Here is a 25,042-nt window from a genome sequence, read left to right on the forward strand (position 1 = left end):
AGTATAGTAGCCTCGTTCTATACATATATATATACATATATGTATATATATACACACACGTGTATATATATATACATATATCTATATATATATCATTTGGCTAGTGATCAAAAGGTCTCAAAATTGATAATTTCAATGGTAGATGTGATGCGTTTGTGAATTTAACGGTGTAAAACAATCCAAATTTGATAAAATTTTTATAGAAAATTCTTTTCATTATTTAGAATAAGATCAGTGTCTCTAATCTTAAATTCAAGTCTTTTATCATCATTTTTTATGAGATTTTTATTTTCTTGCGTTCATTTTTAGACTACTCATTTGATAGGTAAATGATGCTGAAAAGTTATGAAATTGAGTTTCCTGATACTTTCAATAGTGTAGGTCAAGTTTAACGGCGTCGATCGTTGATTTGAAAACCGCATCATTGAAAACAACTTTGTAGCATGGAGGCTATCTGTGCTACCGATAGTATACCAGCCTTGCTCTATTTATTATATATCTATGTATACATATGTGTGTGCATATATGTATATGTATATATGTGTGTGTGTGTATATATATGTACATGCATATTCACACATATATGCATATATATTTAGAGAGAGAGTTGAGCTGGAATGCTATCGGTAGCAAACGGGCTCCGTTGCGACCAATTTGCTTTCGATGATGGAGCCTCCAAATTGACGATCGGTACTGTTAAACATGATCTATACCACTTGAAGTATCTAGAAATCAATTTCATACTTTTTCGATGTTGTTCTTTTGTCCATCAAGTGAATAAAAAATGAACGGCTGAAAATGAATATCCTCTAAAAGTGATGATAGGAGTCTTGTAATTAAGATCGATAGTATAGATCTTGTTCTAGATAGTTTAAAGAATTTTCTAACCAAAATTCAATTGATTTGGATATCTTTTCACCGTTAAACTAGAAAATGCCTCACATTGGCCATTAAAATTGCAAATTTTAAAACCCTTTGATCATTAGGTTAATGACGTCGAAAAGATTTGAAAATTAGTTTCTTGATACTTCAAGTGGTATAGATTATATTCAACGATGCCGATCGCCAATTTGGAGGTTCCATCATAAAAAACAAATGGGTGATAGCGGAGCCTGTTTGCTACTAATAGCCTTCCAACTCAACTCTCTCTCTCTCTCTCTCTCTCTCTCTCTCTTTCTTTCTATATATATATATATATATATATATATATATATATATATATATATATATATATATAGAGTAAATTGCATTGTTACTCCCTAAACATTTCGCGAAGTTTCACTTTATCCATCGAACTCCTAAAATGGACATCTAACACCCTAAACTCTAATATTTCATTCATGTTACCTCTTCCGTCAGTTTTTCGTCAAGCTCCATTAACTAGAAACTGACGGAAGGGGTAAAACGAATAAAATATTAGAGTTTAGGGTGTTAAATGTCTATTTTAGGAGTTTGGAGGGTTAAGTGAAACTCGCCAAAAGTTCAGGAGGTAGCAGTGCAATTTACCCCTAGGACTCTTGACTGTAAATTATTTTATTATAATATGTTACTTATGGATTGACTACTAACCCTCAAGTTAGTGATCAATCTTGATTTTGAATTTATATATATTTTTTATCCTAAAATAAATCATACAATAATTTATTCTACATTTTATTGTAATAAAATAAAAGCGAAAGAAATTAATTAGCGTTGCTTAAAGATAAGAAAAGAGCGATACTAACTACCTACAATGCTCGAACACTCTACTGTTCTAGTGTACTCGCTAATATGGTTGATTTATAATAGGTGTCCTCATTCGGAGATAGAAATTTTAATTCTCAGTAATTTTCTGTAGTACTCGTTTGTTCTTTTTATCTTTAGAAGTATTGTTCTAAAATATTATAAAATATTATTTTATATTTTTATTCTAAAAATTTTTAATTGGCTGAAATGAAGTACAAAAATTTTATTTTAGGCTACAATAAAATTATATTGCATAGTTTCATAAAAAATAAGTGCATTTTCTAATAAAATATTATTTTATATTTTTATATTAAAAATTTTTAATTGGCTGAAATGAAGTACAAAAATTTTATTTTAGGCTCCAATAAAATGACATTGCAGAGTTTCATAGAAAATAAGTGCATTTTCTATAACAATACTTCTAAAGATCAAAGGGAAAAACGAGTATTACAGAAAATTAACTGAGAATGAAAATCTCTATATCCTAGTGAGGACACCTATTGTAAATCAACCATATTAGCGATTACACCAGGACAGTAGAGTGTTCGAGCATCGTAGGTAATTAGTATTGCTCTTTTCTTATCTTTAAGCCACTCTAATTTATTTTTTTCGATTTTATTTTATTACAATAAAATATAGGATAAATTATGGTATGATTTATTTTAGAATAAAAAATATATATAAATTCAAAATCAAGTATGGTCATTAACTTGAGAGTTAGTAGTCAACCCATAAGTAACATATTATAATAAAATAATTTATAGTCAAGAGTCCTACAAGGTAAATTGCACTGCTACATCCTAAACTTTTGGCGAGTTTCACTTAACCCCCCAAACTCCTAAAATATCTAACACCCTAAACTCTAATATTTCATTCATTTTACCCCTTCCGTCAGTTTCCGGTTAACAGAGCTTAACGGAAAACTGACGAAAGGGGTAACATGAATGAAATATTAAAGCAAGGATTTAAATGCCGTGGCACGGGGTTGTGCCGGAAACTTGCCGGCACGGTACGGAACGGTGCGTGCCGAGCCGTGCCGGTGCGTGCCGGTCAAAAAAATTCTTGTGTGCCAACACATAATAGTATGAAATATTTATTTTTTTTGGCAACAAAATATTCTAACTATTTATTATGTCTTTTTATCACATCTTTTAAACTTTATTGAGGAAATTACTTACTAATTTAAAGAATAGAGGTTTTTGAGCTGTGCCATCGGCACGGGGTCTGTATCGTGCCGATGTCTTATTGGCACGGTACGGCACGGTGGATACGGCCCGTGTCGACGGGCACTTAAAACCTTGTATTAAAGTTTAGAGGGTTAGATGTCCATTTTAGGAGTTCGAGGGGTAAAGTGAAACTTCGCAAAAAGCTCAGGGGGAAACATTGCAATTTACCCTATATATATATATATATATATATATATATATATATATAGAGTTGAGCTGGAATGTTATCGGTAGTAAACAGGCTTCGTTGCCACCCATTTGTTTTTTATGATGGAGCCTCCAAATCGACGAGCGACACCATTAAAAATGATCTACACCACTTGAAATATCTAGAAATCAAATTTCATGCTTTTCCGATATTGTTCTCTTGTCCATCAAGTGGGCGTAAAAATGAATGGCTGAAAATGAATATCCTCTAAAAAGTGATGATAGGAATTTTATAATCAAGATCGAGAGTATACATCTTGTTCTAAATAGTTTAAAGAATTTTCTAACAAAAATTTAATTGATTTGAACAGTTTTACACCATTAAACGAGAAAACGGCTCATATCTACCATTAAAATTACAAATTTTGAAACCCTTTGATCATTAGGCTAATGATGTCGAAAAGATTTAAAATTTGGTTTCTAAACACTTTAAGTGGTATAGATTATGTTCAAAGATGCCGATCATCGATTTTGAGGCTTCATCATCGAAAACAAATGGGTGGCAACGGAGCCCGTTTGCTACCGATAGCATTCCAGCTCAACTCTATATATATATAGATATGTATGTTTGGAGATAGATAGATGCATAGATATATAGTTAGTTAGGGCTAGACTACTATTAGCAGTTGAGGAATGGTGTTTACTACCAATTTTTTAGCCCTTGAATGCCCAGGGTTTACTATTTGGTATTTATACTAGTATTCATCCAAGGACTAGAAAGTTGGTAGTAAACACTATTCTAGTATAACCACCAAATAGTAAACCCTAGGCATTCAAGGCTAAAAGAATTGGTGGTAAACACTATCCCTCAACTACAAGAGTATTCTAGCCCCAACAAGTCAACAACATATACAAACACATACATACATGCATATTTGTATATATGTATGTATGTATGTATGTATGTATGTATATATAGTACGTCTCCTATAATTTCGAAAGCACAGAGGTCTTCATTCTTTCAAGTTGTTTTCTATGATGAGATATTCGATTTGATGATCGATTGTGTTAGATATGATGTACGCTATTTGAATTATCTAGGGACCAAATTTCGTAAATTTCAGCCTCATTTGCCAAATAATCCAGGGGTCTTAAAATTGACTATTTTAATGGCCAATGTGGTAGTTTATAAGTTTAATGGTATAAAAATTATCCAAATTAGGTGAAATTTTAATAGAAAATTCTACTTATCATCAATAGCAAAATCAATAATTCCGATTTAAAATTTGTCTTTTATCACTATTTATCAAGCTCCGGGCCCCTTAGAAACTATTTTTGGAAAAATCCTTCTATTTAGAAAACAGAGTTTGCGGAAAAGCATATAAATTTTTTTGGAACCTTATTCGAGACGCGCGCAGACCTGCCCCATGCACAGGTTTTTCTTTGTCCAAACGGATAGTCTTTTTTGTACATGTACGGAGTAGGAGCACAGATAAAACAACCACAAGCAACCTGAACAAGGAGGATATCAATATAATAAATACAACAACTATTAACAATCCAAAAATCACAACCAAGAATTCATAAACCACGACAATAGGAAAACCCGATAATAGCTCTAAACACAAGGCTACAATACTGAAGTACATAATCTCCACGTGATAAAAATATAACAAATGAAAGGTAAATCTGAACTAGCAACCAAGATCCACGGTACGAGCTATCCCGGCCCTACTTCTCACGTAGCGTCCCGACCCACATTGTCAGCAACACCTGTAAAAAAAGTGGGATAAGAAACATATAAATAAATTTTTCAGTGGGGGCAACCAGTGGCCGAAGGCAAGTCACACTCACTAGTACGATAAAGAGACAACAACAATAATAAGAAGATAACTGCATATAGTCAATTGAAATATAGACATGATCAACTATAGTGGCATGAAAATAGTAGGTATGGATCATGGTATGAATATAATCTACTGCCGCTACCGTAGCGAGAGTCATATATAAATGCGATGAAGATATTAGCTGCCGTATCAAAGTAAAACATAATCAGATATTGTGAATAACTATACGAGAGATGTCGCTACTTGTAATCAAAACAACTAACCGAAAGCCATGCACAACTCAAATAGAGGCATTATGCATCAACTGGACATATGAATCGTCCAAAGTCATACCCAATCACTATGGCTGCCATAAAGGCCCAACAAAAGCTTGCCCACTAGTTTGCGAGGATGAATAACCAAGTTCCACTCCGAAGTGATACAATATACTACACCTAAAATCGCTTACCCTATCTAAGAGTGATGAACCTGTGTAAGAGCAACCCCTCCAACTAGGCTGGTAAACTCAAGCACTCAAGTTTGTGAACCCTGTCTAAGCGCAACAACGCTATCTCAAGCTATAGTCTGATGTGTATGCTCAAGGCTCCAACAATTTAACTCAACAGTTTGACCAACGCCCGTAGGCAACTTGAGAAGCTAAGAAATAATCTCAAAGAACATCAAAAGAAATAAGGTCCATAGTAAAAGATTTAAGTGCCGTGGGACGGGGTCGTGCCGGAAACTTGCCGGCATGGTACGGCACGATGCGTGCCGGGCTATGCCAATGCGTGTCGATCACAAAAAATATATGTGTGCCTATACGTAATGGCATGAAATATTTATTTTCTTTAGCAACAAATCATGCCAATTATTTATTATGTATTTTTATCAAATCTTTTGAGCTTTATTGAGAAAATAATTACTAATTCCAAAAATAGAGGGTTTTGAGTTGTGTCATTGGTACGAGGGCTATATCGTGCCGATATTTTGCTGGCATGATACGACACGGTAGATACGACCCATGCGGATGGACGCTTTAATCCTCGGTCCATACCCACAAGTATAATCATAATCTCAAGGTCGACTAGCATGCTACACTACATGAGTATCAAGGTAAATGACGATAAATGCAAGTGATGGAGGTGAAGCATGCTAAAGTCCCAATCATGAATAGGATAAGCCAACCGACTTCTAAGGTCAAATGTCATGAAGAAGGGATCGGCCAAGTCAAATCTCATGATATAGGCACCGACCAACTAGGTCAAATCTCAAGAAGTAGGCATCGACCAACTAGGTCAAATCTCATAGAGTAGATCCGTCGACCACAAGGTCATATCACATAAGAGGGAATAACCGACTGATGAGGTCTAATCACATAGAGGTAAAGCGGCCGACTAACATGGTCAAAACTAAAGAGTGAACATCGACCTATTATGTCCTATCATAGTCACGTGGGTAAGCAACTAGATCATATCCTAGTCTACATGTCACACATCTGCAATAGATGGAGAACAATAACACTAATCATAAGCAATACGATAAGCAATGTGATTAAGCAACAAACATGTAAGGTACCAAGCATGCAGGAATACGGAGTCGTGATAAGTTGTACTACTCAACAACTGTAAGGGAATAGAATGAACATAGAAGAAACCGAGTAAAATACAACTTTACCAACTTCAGATTGAAGCACCCATTGCACCAAGTATCCGAGTCATCGACTCGACCGATGTTTGTAGATATCACATGTACCTAGACAAGACAACCAAATACGATCATTAGCCCTTACGTGTCATCTATACCAACCAACACGACCAAAACACAACATCAGGTCCAACGACACAAAAAGAACAATAGTTCCACAAACCGACTTCTGGAACTAAGCCTAACGACTAATCGACTCAACAGAGAACCACGACAACATTTTCGCTATCCTGAGCCGCACTATTTTAGGTCTCGGAACAACAGCATGCCAAGTGTTCGACAAAATAGAAAACGACTGCAGAACTAGGCCACAATGGAACCGATAGGCACCTATTTGGTATTTCGGACACCACTTTGGTGCCGAATCACGCACGCATTGTGTGTTCAGCCCATGCTGTCAACCCCCTGTCACACTAAATTGTGAGATTTATGTCACCTACAACTCACAATGGCGCAATCTGAACATCGAACCCACTTACCGACTTTTGGAATCTGTCAATTTCCGCATAAAACTCATCGGTTTGCCACTTCAGCCCACGAAGTGTCCCGAGTTAAACCCAACATTTGCAAATCTCATCCTCTATCCGAAACACCTCATTTTAGGTGGTGAGATTGCTGCACGCAAAGTGTGTGATAACGGGAGCCACAACTTAAAAAATAAGCCAAAAGGGGTTCCGGGATACCTATTTCTGTATCAGACCCAATCTACATCGTACTCGCTGCCACGAGGCACATAGCAAGGCTAGGCCAGCCAACAAGGCTCGATAACCAATTTGGATAGCAACAACTCGGATTTCGCGAAACGAAACCAAAACCCACTATATCGATATGATTTCGGCTCAACTTGTGTCGTTTTGCATAAAATCAGCCACGAGGTTTTCGGACCTCGGACAATTGGTCCAAACATCAACATTGCAAAATAACGCCATCCAACACTACCCACGAAAAGCGTTGAAAAGCCCAATTCATGCCATAACCATGTAAATAGCACCTACAATAGTAGTAAAAGCAGATTTTGAATATTTTACCTGAACTTCCGCAAATCGGAAGTCAACCCATGATGCATAGGGTCGACGACGTGCCTCTGGCTGCAACGGAACACCACCAAGTCCTCACTAACATTCATCGACGGCCGGAGAGTGAGAAGCAACCGCACGGCGGGGTTTCGAGTACACAATGGGTGTTTGGATTGCACTAGCGAGGTAAGCACAATGTAGGGGAAGGCCAGAGGATCACCGTGCTTCCAAGAATAGAGATCGTCGGCCACCGGGTTGAGCGGAAAAACCAACCACCAAAAAGATCAATTGCTTCGAGCACCGGGCAGGCGATTGTGAAACCAGTGAATCGATGTAGATCTGACTGTAACTCAGGGGAGCATGGGCATGTAGGGACATCAAGGGATGCTGTGCTTGCTAGAGTGAGGCTGCTGGAAACTGTGGTTGGCCGACGGAGCAACCTCGGGCAACAAGAGGGATCAATAAAGCAATAGCAACAGTAGCAGCCCAAGTAGCAATTTTGGAATACTTTTGACTGGACTAGGAGCTGGGAGAGGTTGGTCGGAGCTAAGCGGCGCTAGGGAGCACACTGGCCGATGGCGGCTCTTGAGGGCGGCGGGCACAGCTGGAAAAGTAGCAACCGAAAATTGGCCACGGGTTACCGTTGGAGAAGCGGCACGGTTTAAGAGTGGCCGCAAGATGGAGGCGTTGCTGGAGGGGGGTCACCAGAGTGGGGCTTAGCAGCAGCGGCGACGCTCCGGGTCGAGGATCTCCTCAAACAAAAGAGAGAGAGAGATCTTGAGAGAGACTTTGAGAGAGATAGATTGCGGGAGGGAGAGCTTCGGGGTTCACCTAGCCAGCCGAAGGCTTGTTGGAGCATGCCGGAATCTGGTGACACATGGGGCAGGGGGCAGCGGGCAGCGGCTATGGCTATAGGAGAGGTTGAGAGGGAGAGGTTAGGTTTAGGTTTAGGGGTTGGGTATTAATACTATATTTTTTTTCATTTGTAACATTTGCACTCTATTCCCCGGACAGTCCTCCTCTTGCTCACAACCCCACAACATAGCGCACTTTCCGCAGAAGCCCTTCTAGCATTTGTGCTGCCATTTTGCATAGAAATCTTCGAATCTCGTGAAACTTGAATTCTCGCATCCCTCTTTGAGTCAACTTTCTTATGAATTTCTCTGCTCCCCAAAACTCCAAACTTTCTCGCATAAAATGATAACCTTTTTGCGTATTTTTCTTTTTTCTCATTTTATAAAAATTATAGTTTAGCCCCCCTAGTTCACAATTTCTTATCCAAAACTCACCCATAGGTGTGTTTTGCTCATAAGTTTCACCACCTAAAAAATTGTGCAATTTGACACATGAAATGTTGCGCTTTTTGAATAAAAATTCCATTTTAACAATTTCGCAGTTTTTTGATTTTATCTCCAAAATATCACCTTATCACACAAAACTGCACCGAGGTCCCTCTTATGACTTACAACACTAAAAGACCTCGAAGTTGACAATTTTTGTTTCGTTGAGAAATAGTCCAGTTATGTGATAATCCTCCTCCTTTAGGAAAATTATTGTAAAAATCTTAGGTTCTACACTTTTTTTTATGAGATTTTTATTTTCAGCCATTCATTTTAAGGCTACAAGTTCACTTGGTAAATAGTGTCAAAAAATTATGAAATTTGGTCTTTACATAGTTCAAACAGTGTAGATCATGTTAATAGAGCTGATTGCCAAATTGGATTTCCTATCATCGAAAACAATTTGAAAGCACGGAGGCTTCCGTACTTTCGAAAGCATAGTAACCTAGCTCTCTCTCTCTCTCTCTCTCTCTCTCTCTACATATATATATATATAATATAGGGATAATATCTAATATATCCTTCAAAACTTTAAAAATATCTAATATACCCCCGGTGGACCAAAATGCCCTTGTTGATTTTCAAAAGTTCGTTCAAATATACTCCTAACCCTACGTTTAGGATTTACTACTTTGGGAATAGACTGGTGAATTTGAAAATTTTGAATAGTGAGGAGTGTATAAGCAACAGCCCCATATATATGTCTCACATACCTGAAATAAGTCTAATTATTGGCTCGTCCCTAATGCATCCTGAATTATCGTGACTTTTCTGTAATTTATATATTTTTCATTGTTTATTGTTTATTCAGTTATCTGAAGTCGACAACAACTCAATGTATTTTAAGGACACAATATGTTATTGTTGTTTCATTTTGTTTCCTAGAGGCTGGAAAGACAGTTTCTTCCCCTACTAAGGTCGATTGCTTGGTTGATGTTACTGTCAGAATGGCTGCGCTGGGTGCAGAGCACTCAATTGTTGTGACAGGTGACATGGGATGCAGACCCTGTCTAGGCATAACTTTTCTGTACAAAAGTATTTATATCGCCCAGAAGTTGGCATAACATCTCTCTCATCTAATATTTCTCTTTGCAGATGAAGGCAATGTCTTGAGTTGGGGAGCCGGCGGAGCCGGTAGACTTGGTCATGGACACCAATCTAGCATATTAGGATTCTATGTGAGCTCAAGGTTTGAGTACATTATCATGTCAATTCTAACTTCTTATATGATTTGATCTCATTGGTGGAAAGCTATCTATCATGCCCTAATCCCAGCTTTCTGACCCTAAAATGCAACTATCGGCTACATCCTGAAGAGTAAAACCTTTGATGGAAGGCCTTAATGCCATGAATAGCCGCAACCATGAATATCAAAATTATTATTAATATTTGAATTAAAATTCAACATATATTAATTTAACAAAATAAACCACCATTGCCTTCCCGACATCAAGTTTAGAGAAAAACTCAATAATTAATTATGAACCATAACAAACCTCCTTTATTGCTTTCAAAATTTTGCAAAAGTTTTTTATCCAATGTAGGAGCCTGGCTTTTTAAGACCATCGTATCACACCTAAACCATCCAATCCTGAGCTGTAATGAAAAAGTTGTAATAAATTTGCCGGTCATCCCTTAGAATAAAACCTGTTCTTACAGATTAGTCCCTGGTTAAGCATCTAACCCAACCAACAATGTTAAAATTGGAAATTTAGACAAGCATTTCTGTGTTGAAATAAAAAGTTCCTGTTATGGTTTTCATTTGCTGGATTGTTAATACAAATAGTTCATGGTAAAGATCAATCAAGTTAGGTCTCTTGGTTGCTATATGACTGCCCATTCCATGTCAGCTTAAGTGAATTTATTGAAGCGAAAATGAATTCAGTTCTTTTCTGTAGCCTGAAATCATCTACTGTAAACAAAACATGAAAATAGGATAGATGTATCAAGCATGAAATCGTTAGGACATATGGAAATTAGGGTAGGTTAGTATGGCAATGTTAGTTTGCTAAAGGAGTACATGGAGTTAATGACTAAGATGGAGTAGATGCTTTCAAGAAAGATTTGATGAGATTTTGACAAAAAGAAGTGTTAAAATATAGGTTGAATGAGTAAGTAGGACCAAAATGGAAGAACGAAGAAGGTGTTGTTTGGATTGCAAAGAATTTTGACAAGCTCGTAACAGAATGCTAGGAACAATGGGCAAAATTTTTATAAGAAAGTAGTCATCATGATCTTTGTTGCTCACAATCTACTTCACTGTGGTCATGCAAAATCATTGGCTTTAAAGCATTTCGGTATGACGGCTGTTAAACACTCAAAATTAATGGTACTTTGTTGCTTGGTTCTGCAAACATGATATATTTTGTGACCCTTGTTTCATCAAGCTTCAAATTGTTTCATCAAGCTTCAAATTGTTTCATCTATTTTGATATGATGCATCCATTTTGATCTATGTGTCCTTTAGAACCATCTGCCGTTGATCATGAAACATGAGGTTATGTGATTCACTTCTGATAATGGCTGATCTTGCGGACTGAAAGTGATGACTTGCTATGTGGTGTTTTTATATTTATCAAATCTTCCAGTGCACTAATGTTATGATGTTGTGGACGTAACACAAAATCTCTCTTTGTAGTAGTGAAACTAGGTTTGCTTGTCGCCATGCAAAATAGTACTAAATGGTCCATTTATGCAGTGAATGCACTCCAAGGTTGATCAAGTACTTTGATGCTATTAAGGTAAACATGCTTTGAAAAGTTTAACATGGCTTGCTTTTTGCATCACTTGCTGTATGTATAATCTTGACTTGTAGATCAAGAGAATTGCTGCTGGGATGTTGCATTCAGCTTGCGTAGATGGTAAATCTAAGATTAGATGTTGATCAAATGATTAATCTATGATTTTATTGTATTGATTTGTTTTCGTAGCAATATTCCCTCTTACTTGCACATTGCAGAACAAGGGATTGTTTACATATTTGGGGAAAGGACGGTCAAGAAAATGGTATCAAGTCAAGCCATACAATATTGTAACCATTCTTATGGTTTTACAAGATTTAGTTCGTATTAGTTGTCAGTAGCTAAAGATTTTCTCTTTTTCACCCATATGACGTCAAGGGCTTTGGAAGAACAAATAATGCCTCAACACCATCTGCTATGAAGGAGCTTCCATTTTCATCGGCGGTCGCTTGTGGTGGTTACCACACTTGTGTCATAACAAGTATAATCATCATCTCAGCGCTGGCAGATAGTCATAGTTATTTACTAATATTGGGCATAAAATCATTTGAGTAACTAAATTAGTTATCCAAGTGGTAATTATTTTATTTTTGCCTGTGCTGCATCCAATGGTGGCGCTATATGCTCTGAATCACACTATAAAAAAATGTCTGAAAACTTCTCTAATTAGATTGTTACAAACTACATCTGGTACCATTACTGGGCTCTGCATTAATTTTGGCTAGTCAACATTGCTCTGCATTTACCATGAACTATCTTGAGGATTTTATATGCCATGCACAGTCTCGTCAAGTGACTGCATGGAGGGTTCTGCTGCTGAGAAGACAGCAGTGGCTAGCAGTGCCTGAGGGCTTCGATGGTGCTGATTTTCGGCTTTTTAAGTGACAGAGAAATGCGTTCTATGGGTGAGGGTCTGAGGGCTTAAATGGCCAATTTATTTATTTTTTATATTTTATTTTTATTTTTTCTCCTTCTTTGCTCTTTGGGAGGCAGAGGAGGGCAGAGGGAGAGGGGGTGGGTTTCCAAATCAGGCAGTTGTGGTGGTGCAATTACAGGAGACTTCGAGAAAGATACACGATATCTCAAGAAGCATCATGAAATTTGTGAAAGCTTTTAGCTCGTGTCAAGTAGAAAACTAGTAACGAAAAGGAGTATTATGGAACTATTGTACAACTAGTCTTTCTTCTTTCTAAAGCTTCATCAATTTGATTTCTACTGTTGCGCCATTTGATATTTTCAAGCAGTTCAATAGGTTAGTCTAGTTTGGCTTGGTCTAGTTTGGGTTGCTTAATACCTTATTTCCATTGTATTCTATTTGAAGCTTTGTTTTGGTTCAAGAGATCTACTGAAATTATTTGTGGTAGAATGTGCATGCAAGGTTTTAAGTGCCCGTCGGCATGGGCCGTATCCACCGTGCCGTACCGTGCCAACAAGATACCGGCACGATACAGATCCCGTGCCGATGGCACAGCTCAAAACCCTCTATTCTTTAAATTAGTAAATAATTTCCTCAATAAAGTTCAAAAGATGTGATAAAAAGACATAATAAATCATTAGAATATTTTGTTGCTAAAGAAAATAAATATTTCATTCTATTATGTGTTGGCACACAAGAATTTATTTGTTCCGGCACAACCTTGTGCCATGGCACTTCAATCCTTGTGTGCATGAAATGAAGATATGAACCGGTGCATTTAACAAGTATTACGCTTTCAAGTTAGAACCAATTTAACTTGTAAGGCACTCATAGGCCTTCATACCTACTTGCACTGTCTACAATTTAGACCCATTGGGCTATTCCACACCTTTATTTTTCGTCTATGCTAGTGAAGCCTATTTCCTTCTGCAGGTGAAGGAGAATTGTACACATGGGGTTCAAATGAAAATGGCTGCCTCGGTCTTGGGTATTTTCAGTTTCTTGCACATAATGCCGTAAAAAGACCTTGAACAAAATATTTATTTGCTGAATAAGCAAAATTTTCTGACTTCAAAGACAGTTTGGCTTATAATCTTCCTCTTGTCAGTTTCACAGATATGGTCCGCACTCCTCAATGTGTCAAGAAATCATCTTTTAGATTTCCTGTATCTGAGGTCAATACTGTTTATAACTGTTGAATTTAACTGTTGGTCTTCTAACTTCATTTTCTAGTGCATCATAAATATAACGTATTGCTCACTGTGCTTTCTTTCTCATTTCTTTATGTACATGTTTGCTTCAGGTATCTTGTGGATGGAAGCACACTGCCGTCATCTCAGGTCAGTCGTTGACTCTTTGAACATCAGAGCAAATGCAATTACAATACTTTTCCATGCCTTTTGCTTATGTGACCAGCCCTGCTAAATGCTGCTATTCTATCCTTTGCATCTTCTCCTTTCGATAATCTATTTGCATCAATCTTTCTTGCGATTTTACATTTTCGCTATAGTTAGTATTTTTAAAGATTTATCCATCCGGCATGAATGCATGAACTTACTGGTTGTATTTTTCGACTCAACTTGTGGAATGTTGTTAATTTTCATTACCTCGCACTCAACTAATTATATATTATGTTAAGCTGATTCTTTGTGCTTGTTGTAAAGCCGTAAAGGTTTCAGCCTTTCTAAAGAGGGAGTTCCCTTCCTCTTCCTTCCTCTTTTTTTTTTCTTTTTTTTTTTTTTTCAAAAATTGCTTCTTTCTGACTATGTAATGCCCATCATCTTCTAACAATATGAGCTATCGGATCTAAACATTTTCTGATTGGTATCTTGCAGCTGTTTGATATATACTTCATTTTATATTTTTCATTTTGTGAAATAATTATGAGCCATCAGATCTAATCCAATGAATGAGACAAGAGGCATCTGTCGTTATTTCTTTACCAGATTTCCCTCTTACCTTTTTAATTCAATAAGAAAAATCATTCTAATTCCGAAAAGTATTATCCCCTTTTTTCTCACCCTCTTGACTTTTTAATTCAAACGATAAAAATCATTGTGATTCTATCCAATTCCAAAAATTACTTTTCGCCTCTTTCTCACCAATTCTTAATTACCTTTTTTGAACAAATTATCTTTGAATGTTATTCCTAAAAGATTATCGGCATGCTTAAATATCCTCCATCACTCCTTCTATCTCTACAATACAACAGACCTCTTAATCTTCCTTTTTCCACCCACTCCAACTCCTTCCACACGTCACTTTCTCCTTCCATACTATTCCACACCTCGCCGGCACATCGTCGGTGTTCAATGTGTAAAACTCGGTCCTTGCCGGTCACAAATCATTGCCAACGCATCGTCGATGCTTCATGTGTAGGTGCGTTATCTATGTGCTATCTCTATTCTCTTTTTTTTTTCTTGTGATATCGAGGTTGTCACGCCCCGCGACCGCTACCAATTTGGCCGGTCCGGGCACGTCGAACAAACGCCGAACGAACAACACCTTCCCTGTCCGCCCAAGGTTCAACAACAAGATCAAGTACAATCAAGCGCCCAGGAAAATGCTTAATATACATACATGATCTAGCAAGCGATGATACAAGCACCACAAGTGCTAAACAAGTAAGAGCAAGAGTCACAAGTATATACAAGTGAATAAAGGAGAGACATTCTATCTATTACATCACATTGATTTACATTTACATCTCCAAAAATATGGATACAAGTTCATCAATAGCTCTCCAAAAACATCTCACATCCTATACATCATCTACGCTCATATACATAGGCTCTCCCGGAGTGCTCGAACTCGGCCCTGCAACAAAGTGGGGTGAAAACTATACAAATATAGTTCCCAGTAGGTTCGGCCGCCGACTCCGCCGATCTTCCTACTAGGTCTAAGCAGGCATAAGCAGATAGATAGATATGGAAGCAACAGTAACATAGTAAGAAAATGTATCGGTACTCTACTATGCCTCAATCATCTTTGCCAATATGCATGCGTTACCTAGTAAGGAAATTAGCTATCATACTACTATGCTCAAGAAACGATGCCGTTCATTAGTTCACCCAATCACTTGGCTAACCCGAAGGTTCGGCCTCGACTCACATCTCAAATCCCATAGGTGAGGAGTCCTAGCCGCTCGACTCACCCGAGACTGCCTGCGGAACAGCTAGCTACTGCCCCTCGTGTGACAAACTTTGGAGTGCACGGCTTGTGTGGAGCGACCACCACAAGCATAAAACAGACTATGTGAGTATGATCCAATCCTCGTCAATTGAGGATACCCTGTCCACTAGGGTTAACATCCACACGGGAATCCATCTATCCCTATGTTCAATATCATAGTGTCATGCAATATCTCACAACTAGGTCCACCTATCCCTCGGTTCACAAGTGTTTTCTATACTAACTTTCCATGCCACTCGTCATGTTATTTACACTATTACATGCCACTCGTTATGTCGTTACACAACCATCAAGTTCATCTCTCGTCTCGGCACTATAGGATTTCAACATCAAGACCCAATCCCTACCTATCCACTATATCATGTATTCCACTCATACTATGATATCAACTAGAAAAGCATAAGGAATGGAAATGCAACACAATCCTACAATGCATATATATAAGAGATGCAAGATCAATAGTGTACTAAGACATAGAATGAAGCCCGGTTGCTTCGGGATGGCATCCCCTACCTCTTGGCGATGTCATGACTCTAGGAACACGATTTGGCGAGCTTTGGAAGCCTACGCCGCGTGCTGCGGCAATCTGTACCGAAACAGGCTCCTTCCTTGACTTCTTCACGTACACTTGTCGGATTGCCGAACCGAGCGCACCAACACGTTTAAACACCTAGCAATTAGGTTTAGACATGATCAATTTAGATCAATACCCATCATTTCTCAAAAACCCATTTTGAAGCCCTAGGTGATAACTATTGCAAGAACACATCAATACCACCTTTGATTCATGCAATAATCAACTCACTAGCACCCTAGGGTTCAACCAAAACCAATTCTAGAATTTATAATCCAAACCCTAGAAATCTACCATGGTTGAGCTTCAAGCTTACCTCCAAAAGCTAGCTCCAACTTGAGGAAGAGGATGAAGAGGGAGATGACCCTTCCTCTAGCTTCAATCTCCACCAACTCCTCTTCCTTTCCACCTTTAAGAAAGAGAGAAAGCTTAGAGAGAGAAAGGCTTTTAGGCTTAGGTTTGGGGGAGAAGTGAGAAGAGAGAGAGAGCAACACTCTTATATAGCCTCTACTTATGCTACAAATGCATAAAAGCCCCTCAACTTTGCCAATAATACACAGCCCAACTTGGGCAAATTCAGGCTACGGGGATCGGTCTCTCTCGAGGGGGGACCGGTCCCCGAGAGCAAGTTCACAGGCTGAGCTTCAGCTCAGCCCCTGTCACGCCCCGCGACCAACCGCCTATTTGGACCGGGCCGCGGCGCCGACAACAGACCGCCGAACGGACCGGGGATTCCTTTGTACGCGGACAGAGTCTCCCCAGTACGTCCAAGGCGTCGCAATCCAAACAATATAGATATGTTCCAACCAGGAACGGATATCAATCAAGATTGCATAAGGAAGTATCAAATACATAAACTACTAGCTTTNGCTCCGATTTCAGCACAGGTCATTCCCAACCTATATTTCACTTCTCGAAATCCAATAAAAATAGTATCTCATACTATTTTTATTTATTTTCACTTTTATATTTAAAATCCGGTATGTTACATTTCGCCGCAACCTCACCGGAGCCATTTAAATGTACACCGTAACTTCATAGTTTTAGAAGTCCGGTACCTTACAGCCCCTTTCATGTGTACGGGGACCGGTCCCCTCCCGGAGGGATCGGTCCCCGAGAGCAAAACTCTTGCGCAGAAGGCCTCCTGCCTCCCTCCCACGTGTACGGGGACCGGTCCCCTCCCAGAGGCTCCCAGAGGGACCGGTCCCCGAGAGCACAAAATCTGCAATTGTGTAGATTTCGCACAGTTTGCTCTCGCGGGTCCTCTACAATGCACTTTATGCATTTTTTATGTCTTCGGCTTTTCCGAAGCACTCTAATCTCACCCTTTATCTATTTCGATCGAAGTTCAACTCTCGCATTTCGATAATTCACTTCCTTACAGAGGTGCTCTCTTTGTCCACATCTCACTCATTATTTAGATCTCGCCGACACGTCATCGACTGTCCATGCATAGACTGTCGCCCTCGCTAGCACGCGGCAGTCGTTTAGCGCATTGTCGACGCTCCACGTGTGGTTGGTCTCTTTATGTCATGCCTCGGGGCCTTTTTGGAAAGTCTTTTCGATTGAAGGGCCAATTAGAAAGTATAGTCAGCGGAAATTGCCTCTTTTTTTAATTCTTTTTTAATACAACTTGCCCACGAGATGGAATAGACCCGCCACAAATACAAAAGTTCCCCTGTCCACACGGACAGAGTCTCCCCTATATTTGCACGGCGTACAACTACAAGTATGTACTGCAACACATTCATTCACTTACACAAACAACATTCACAATGCAGATGCTCATAGTAACTATTCAGCTAGCCATCCTTGAGATGATTCATGCTCTAAACACTCTTTAGGGAAAGATGATATTAATGCACATTACAACAATCAATTCTATCATTTAAATGTGTTTCCTACCCGGAAACTTCATTTTTAAATACTAAAACATTAATAAATCCAGAAAGTCATTTGAAAACTGTTCCTCTCACGGAAACTCATTCTTTTGAAAAGTCGACTACCATGAGGGGTGGAAAACCACTTGTCATAAAACCAAAACCACATCATCACCAGTAATCACAAGAGCACCACCATTCAGATTATTTGCAAGCAAATAACTATCCACAAGAACGGAATACTTATAAATCAAACAACCATGAAAGCAGATAGCTGAACCACATAATTCTAACTTACTAACGAATAAAAGGAAAGGGGTCTGATCAAAATAACCGTAACCGATGTCGACAGATCGGGACCTTTGGAGCTCGCTAACTACCGCGTCTCACGCACCGTCCTGACTCCTACTGAGATCATCTGTCATGCCCCGGGGCCCAGCGAAAGCCCGCCTGGTGCGTGCCCAGACCCGCCATATGTCTAAAACATACAAGGCGGCTACAACAAAGCGATAAATAAAACAGTAATAAAAGAACATCTAGGAGTATCAGAGCATAGTAAATCTAGATTTCTAAAACAATAGAAGGTGAAAGAAGCCAAAACCACTAAAAGGAACCGTAAAGTAATACAACAAAAATCCGAGTACAAGTGCTAAAAATGGTACAAAGGTGGTCTCTATACATAGTAACAAAACCTCTCTCTCTCTACAAGATACAAAATAAAGACAGAACCACCTAGTAAGCAAAAGAAATGCTCCTCGCTAGCTAGCTAAGCGATCCCCTTGTCGCGATCCCGTGCCTCCACCGGTGTAGAGGGCTCTGAAATAAAACCATAAAACAGGGGGCGTGAGAATTAAATAATAGTTCCCAGTGGGCAATTATTGATTTCAGTGAAATGCGCCACTAGACCCAAAAGCTACAAAAAGGGGTAAGTACGAGTATAAGCAAAAGCGATATATACGACAAGTAAATAAACATGAGTACTTGCTACTACATGAGGTCTCTACTGAGCATGGAAATGCATAAGTAAGAAAGCTATTCTATCATGAAAATGCACGAGTATACAGTCAATATAATATCCACAATGTAATAGTAAAATGTCATTGTTTACTATTCTAGTCAATGTTCACTTGGCATGTTAACTACTTAAAGTTAAATCTTGGAAGACCCGCCCGAAGGCTGTCTGGCCTGTAGACCCACCCGTAGGCTGTCTGGCCGGTGCCGAGCCTAATGGCCCTGTGGTAGTCAACATTCCCACTCTAAGAATGAGCCTTGCCCACGGCAATCCACTTCGGCGCCCAATCCCGCACGGCGAGTATGTATCGCGATGGCTATCTCCGGAGTGCCGACTTGTAGGGAGTGACCTTCACAAGCATGTGCGAATGAGCACAATGGCAAGCAAGCGTAAGATCCGTCTCGAGTCTTAAGTCATCATGTCTAAAACATGGGACGTATCAAATGTCTCAAGGGCCTATCTCTCTGTCATTATGTCTAAAACATGGAATATAGTAGATGTCAATGGCCTACCACTATGTCTCTATATTGCAGTTTTCCAGTTTGCTGGTTCATGTGCCCCTTCATGACACTTTTGTTCACTAAGTCAAAGCATGATAATTATATTCATGAATACATAATTCTAATCATTTCCTTCGCACGAGACATGTAATCAACTCGCAAGGATAAACACTTCCGCATGCATGCAGCCTACACATATAGCTCAACTATATAGGGTGAAATTTTCATTATACATAACGCATGCATTTTAAATGTTCTAAAATTCACATAAATCCCATTTAGCATGAATATGCAATCAAATTGACGTTACGACAAGTATAATATACATAGGGGCCATTTTGTCCCGGTTTCATGAAGTCAAACCCACCACAACTCTTGCGACCCCTCATTTGCTCTGACGAAGGTGCCCACTAGCCTCCTAGTACCCTAGAAGCATCAAAATCGGAGTTAAACGAATCTAACGAACAACCATGAGGTTGATCAAAAGCCAACTCAAGGATAGGGCTAAAAACTGACCGAAAGCGAAGGAAACTCTCTCGATCTCCAAATGGGAGTTAGAGTCCTTCCAATCCAACCTAAACAAAGGTTCTAAACCCATCAATTAGGTTCCAAAGCCCCCCAAACAAAAATCCCCAAATCTAACCCTAAAATCCAAATCTAGGGTTTCTTCTAGATCAAAGCTCGAAAACTAGAATCTTGAGGAAGGAAACTAGCTACTTACCTCTAGGATGCATCAAACCACACTCAAAATGCTCAAGGGTTGAAGATTGATCCTCTATCAAGCTCCTAGCCCAAGCTCCAAGCCTCCAATGGTGAGAATAGAGGGCGAGGAAGATGTCCAAAGTCCCCCAAGCTTGCTCTCCTTCTTCTCCTTCTCCTTCTCCTCCTTCCTTCTCCTTCTTCTTCTCTTTCTAGAGTGTAAGAGAGAGTGTGAGGGAGAGAAATGAGGGAGAGAGGGAAAGGAAATGCCATATAGGCCCTCTTATATAACAAAATCCACTAAGCCCCCTCAGCAATCAAAACAGTGCACTGCCAGGTATGGGCAGTTTTCGGGCTGAGGGACCGGTCTCCCCGCACCTTGGACCGGTCTCTCGGACCCTCCCGCAAAATACACGTTCGGGAACCGGTCTCTCTGGCTGAGGGACTGGTTGCCTCGGCCGACAGCCGCATCCATGCGACGGGGGACCGGTCTCTCCCACCAGGGACCGGTCCTCGAGAGTAAAACTCTCAGGACTTAGCCAAAAAAATCCAGAATTTCGAACTACGGGTCGGAACACCGTCTATGACCCTCCACAAGCATGTGGAAAAGTTCGGAACTCAAATCAAACACTCGAACCTCGCAAATTGCACAGGTCCAATGTGTTACATCATCTGAAAGCAGGAGGTGAGAAACCAACAAGGGGTCTCCTAGTGAATACCGCAAGCAGACAAGGGTGAGTGTACTCACTGGCGAGTAGAATATAAATAAAGAGAGATAGATACTCAAGTACAGTAGCGAATAAAGAAATACAGATATTAACAATAGTAAGCACCTACCGCTACTGTAAACAATAACATATGTATCAATTGTATGTAAAACAGATGTCCAAACACCTTGCCATATTGGTCTAAAGATCGCAGGCAGTGCCACAGTATGCTCACCCACCGACACATAATGTCAAAGCCCGCAACCACGCCTATTTGGCCGAGGTCGGGCCGCTGACAGCGCCGAACGGACAGGGTTTCCCTTGTACTGCGGACAGAATCTCCCCTGTACGTTCAAGGCTCAACAAACAGTACAATATAAGTAGTTCCAAACAGGAACAGTATTCATACACTGATTGCATAAGGAAGGTATCAAACAACATAAAACACCTAAGTTATTACATGCATTCACACAACATGCATTTTGCATCTCAATTACAATTCATTTTTATCCAAATGCAATCAAGTTATTACATCACTTATTTACAAGTTTTAGTACATCTTGTTCTTTTCATTTTCCTCTACCCCTAGGCTATGCTGACTCGGGGCATCGCTATCTCTGGTCTCTGGGGTAGGGCGCTATCTATGGAGCTACGCCCTTGTCTCGCGCCGCCGCGCCGCTCACGTACGAACCTGTAACACCCCAAAACAACGTGGGGTAAGAACTAAATCCATAGTTCCCAGTGGGTACGGCCACCCAAGGGAGAAGCTCGACCAACAGGTCCAAGAAGGCACTGCAATCACGTTAGTCCAAAAACATCTACAGATATGTATATCATCATGTAATTATGCAACTAACAGATATCATGCCTCATAACATGCAATATGAATATTATGCAAAAACTAGTAGATCTATTGATTCTACATTCAATTTGGCTAGTTTTAGCCCACGTCATTCATCTCTAAGGTTTCTACTACCTTATGTTCATAATTCGAGTTCAACTTGCTTATAAGATCTCTATTACCTTATCTCTTGCCTCTATCACTAGCTTATAAGGTCTCTATTACCTCAACCAAGCTATCCACTCGACTCGGCCTCGAGTCAATCATCCGCGGACTATCGCGTACTGGTTGCTCAACAGCCTACCGCTCTCTGTGACTTAGCCCCATAGCGGCGAAATCGTCGCACACGCTGAACAGGCTCAAGTCACCTGGCGGCCTGATCCACAAAGTGGCTTAACTATCTGGCGGCGAAATCATCGCACACGCCCAACAATGGTTCAAGCCTCCGGGTGGCGAACTTTGCACACTCACCCAATCCTCCTTGGTATCAATCTCGGCGGCGAAATTGTCGCACACGCCCTAGCCTTGATACCGAGGTCATCACAAATCCTGGGATTCTGGAATCCACTTTCACGTCTCAAGGGTCCGTCTCCAACCCTAGGATATCGACCTATCTAGGTCCAATGTACTATCCACCCTAGGTCCAATTGACTCTAGGTTCAATCCACAATCTATGTTCATGACTCTAGATTAGATGCCATTAACCTAGGTCTATTTAACTCTCGGTTAGATGCCACTCATGATTCACCCTAGGTTCAACAACACTAGGATCATATCCGACCTATGTTTAATAACACTAAGTTCGATGCCACTCGATCTATTCAACACCCTAATTGTCCACACCGAGTTTCATAATTACATATCCTCTAGCACTTGTTCACAATGCCAGCATGCATCTTATCTAACATGATCTACAATATGTCAATATGCATGATTATTTACCACGATCTCACAATGCTAAAATGCACCTAGCATATATTCCGCAATATGTTACTCAAGCATTTAATTTAGCATCCTATAACGTGCTTATCATGCAATTATCTAGCATTCCTATAACATGCTCGTCATGCAATTATAGGTTCTATAGTCAACTACCATTATATGCATCAATAAGAAAACACGTTTTTCTTCGACATAAAGGCGACCTAATCGCTTCGGTAAGCACAACCCACCTGTTATCGTGTTCCGATTGCTTGTCGATGCTCGCAATCGGCCTCCCGCGGCATCCGTCGCCCAGCACGGCCCGATACTGCAACTACACCCCAACCGTTCGTCGATTCGCAGCCCCAGAAATTATAGGTCTACAGCTCGATGCCGTGATGCCACAAATCCATTTTCATGATTTTTGGATGTCGCCTCGGCCCTCCAGGCGGAAACGAAGCTAAACCGCCCGTTTCATCAATATCTTTGCACCGGCTCGACGAATCGCCGAACCGACTTCGCCAATGTGTCGGAATACCTAGCAATTAGGTTTACGGAGGGTTAATTTAGATCAAACCCTAACATATAACAAAACCCTATTTAGGAGCCCTAGTTTGCAACTATTGCAAAATCCACCATTAAATCTCTAGATTCAAGCATTAATCAACTATTTAGCATGCTAGGGTTCCATTAAATCCATTTCTAGAGATTAAAAATCCATCTCTAAGGATCTACCATGAAAGCTCCTTGAGCTTACCTCCCAAAGCTTGCTCCAAGCTTGAGAAGAAGAAGAAGAAGAAGGTGAAGATCCACTTCTTTATCTTCTTCTCCACCACTTTCTCCTCCTCTTGTCTCTTTCCTAGAGAGAGAGAATGAGAGTTTAGAGAGAGAGAGGGAGAGTTTTAGGGTTCTTAGGTTTGAGGGAGAAGAGTGAATGAGCCCACACACCTCTCATTAAACCCCTATAAGCACAAATTGCTAAAACCCCCCTCAACAAGCTGTTTCTTTGCACAGCCCGAACTAGGCGAAATTTAGCTACGGGGTCCGGACCTCGAAAGTGGCAAAACTCCGAAAAGTTGCAGATTTGCATTTCCACCTTCCAAGGTCCTCCCTCAATGCACTTTAGCCAATTTCAACGCTTTCGGCCTCTTCGAAGCGTTCCAAACTCAACTTCGATCAATTTTGATCGAAGTTCGGATTTATGTTCCGAGGTTTTCATTCCTTACATCCTCTCCCCTCCTTAAAAAAAAGTTTCGTCCTCGAAACTAACTCATTGCAACTCCAACTCAACTTATCGAGTAATCGAGGGTTCCAATGCACTTTTGCATCCCGGAGTGGCCTTTCACTCATCGAAACTATCCAAAGGCTCACTATAGAGAGGTATTGTATTCTCTATTTTATTTTCCTCTACAAGGAGTTAAGCATAGGCCTCGGAGGATTTTGACAACTCCTTAAGAAATAATGATTTAGAGCATAAGATTTTATCCTCTTCTGTAGAAAATTTGGATAAATGCTCAGGTTTGGAAGGGCCTAGTGTGATTTTAGTGCCATCCTTAGTGAAGGTATAGGTATTCTTAAAGCCATCATGTATGACTTTTCTATCAAACTGCCAAGGACGTCCAAGAAGTAAGTGACATGCATCCATAGGGATGACATCACACCACACTTCATCCTTATAATTTTTACCAATAGAGAAGTCAACTAAGCATCTTTTCTCCACTTTCAGATCATTTCCTTTCTTAAGCCAAGAGAGTTTATATGGTTGGGGATGTTTCTCCATAGGAAGCTGTAGCTTCTCTACCATAGTAGTAGAAACTACATTTTCACAACTACCCCCATCTATAATAACATTGCATACCTTGCCATGGGAAGTGCACCGTGTAGTTTCTACCATAGTAGTAGAAACTACATTTTCACAACTACCCCCATCTATAATAACATTGCATACCTTGCCATGGGAAGTGCACCGTGTGTGAAAAATATTGTTGCGAAGCCAATCATCTTCCTTGACAGGTGTAGCGCTTAAGGCTCGCCGAATGACAAGAGCCTCTCCTCCGTCACCATAAGTGACTTCA

The 25,042-nt window shown here is 39.9% G+C and overlaps 1 protein-coding gene across 9 annotated transcripts in view; it reads left to right on the forward strand.

Annotated features, from left to right (window-relative positions):
* LOC109720951 (ultraviolet-B receptor UVR8) overlaps positions 1 to 25,042 on the forward strand; it is an 82,269-nt gene that overhangs the window by 44,858 nt on the left and 12,369 nt on the right. For 5 of the 9 annotated variants that reach the window (XR_002219105.1, XM_020248328.1, XM_020248327.1 and 2 more), the window contains 9 exons: positions 9,870 to 9,971; positions 10,080 to 10,173; positions 11,683 to 11,725; positions 11,800 to 11,845; positions 11,944 to 11,990; positions 12,104 to 12,206; positions 13,575 to 13,629; positions 13,750 to 13,816; positions 13,945 to 13,981. Coding sequence is in view for 8 of the 9 variants with exons in the window: in XM_020248328.1 (XP_020103917.1) it covers positions 9,870 to 9,971; positions 10,080 to 10,173; positions 11,683 to 11,725; positions 11,800 to 11,845; positions 11,944 to 11,990; positions 12,104 to 12,206; positions 13,575 to 13,629; positions 13,750 to 13,816; positions 13,945 to 13,981 (594 nt within the window). In the remaining variant the exon portion in view is untranslated. Of the gene's footprint in view, positions 1 to 9,869; positions 9,972 to 10,079; positions 10,174 to 11,682; positions 11,726 to 11,799; positions 11,846 to 11,914; positions 11,991 to 12,103; positions 12,207 to 13,574; positions 13,630 to 13,749; positions 13,817 to 13,944; positions 13,982 to 25,042 lie in introns of all 9 variants that reach the window. The other 4 variants (XM_020248325.1, XM_020248326.1, XM_020248324.1 and 1 more) reach the window with 4 other exon arrangements.

Source organism: Ananas comosus, linkage group 15 (genome assembly GCF_001540865.1).
Source record: "Ananas comosus cultivar F153 linkage group 15, ASM154086v1, whole genome shotgun sequence".
Classification (NCBI taxonomy): domain Eukaryota; kingdom Viridiplantae; phylum Streptophyta; class Magnoliopsida; order Poales; family Bromeliaceae; genus Ananas; species Ananas comosus.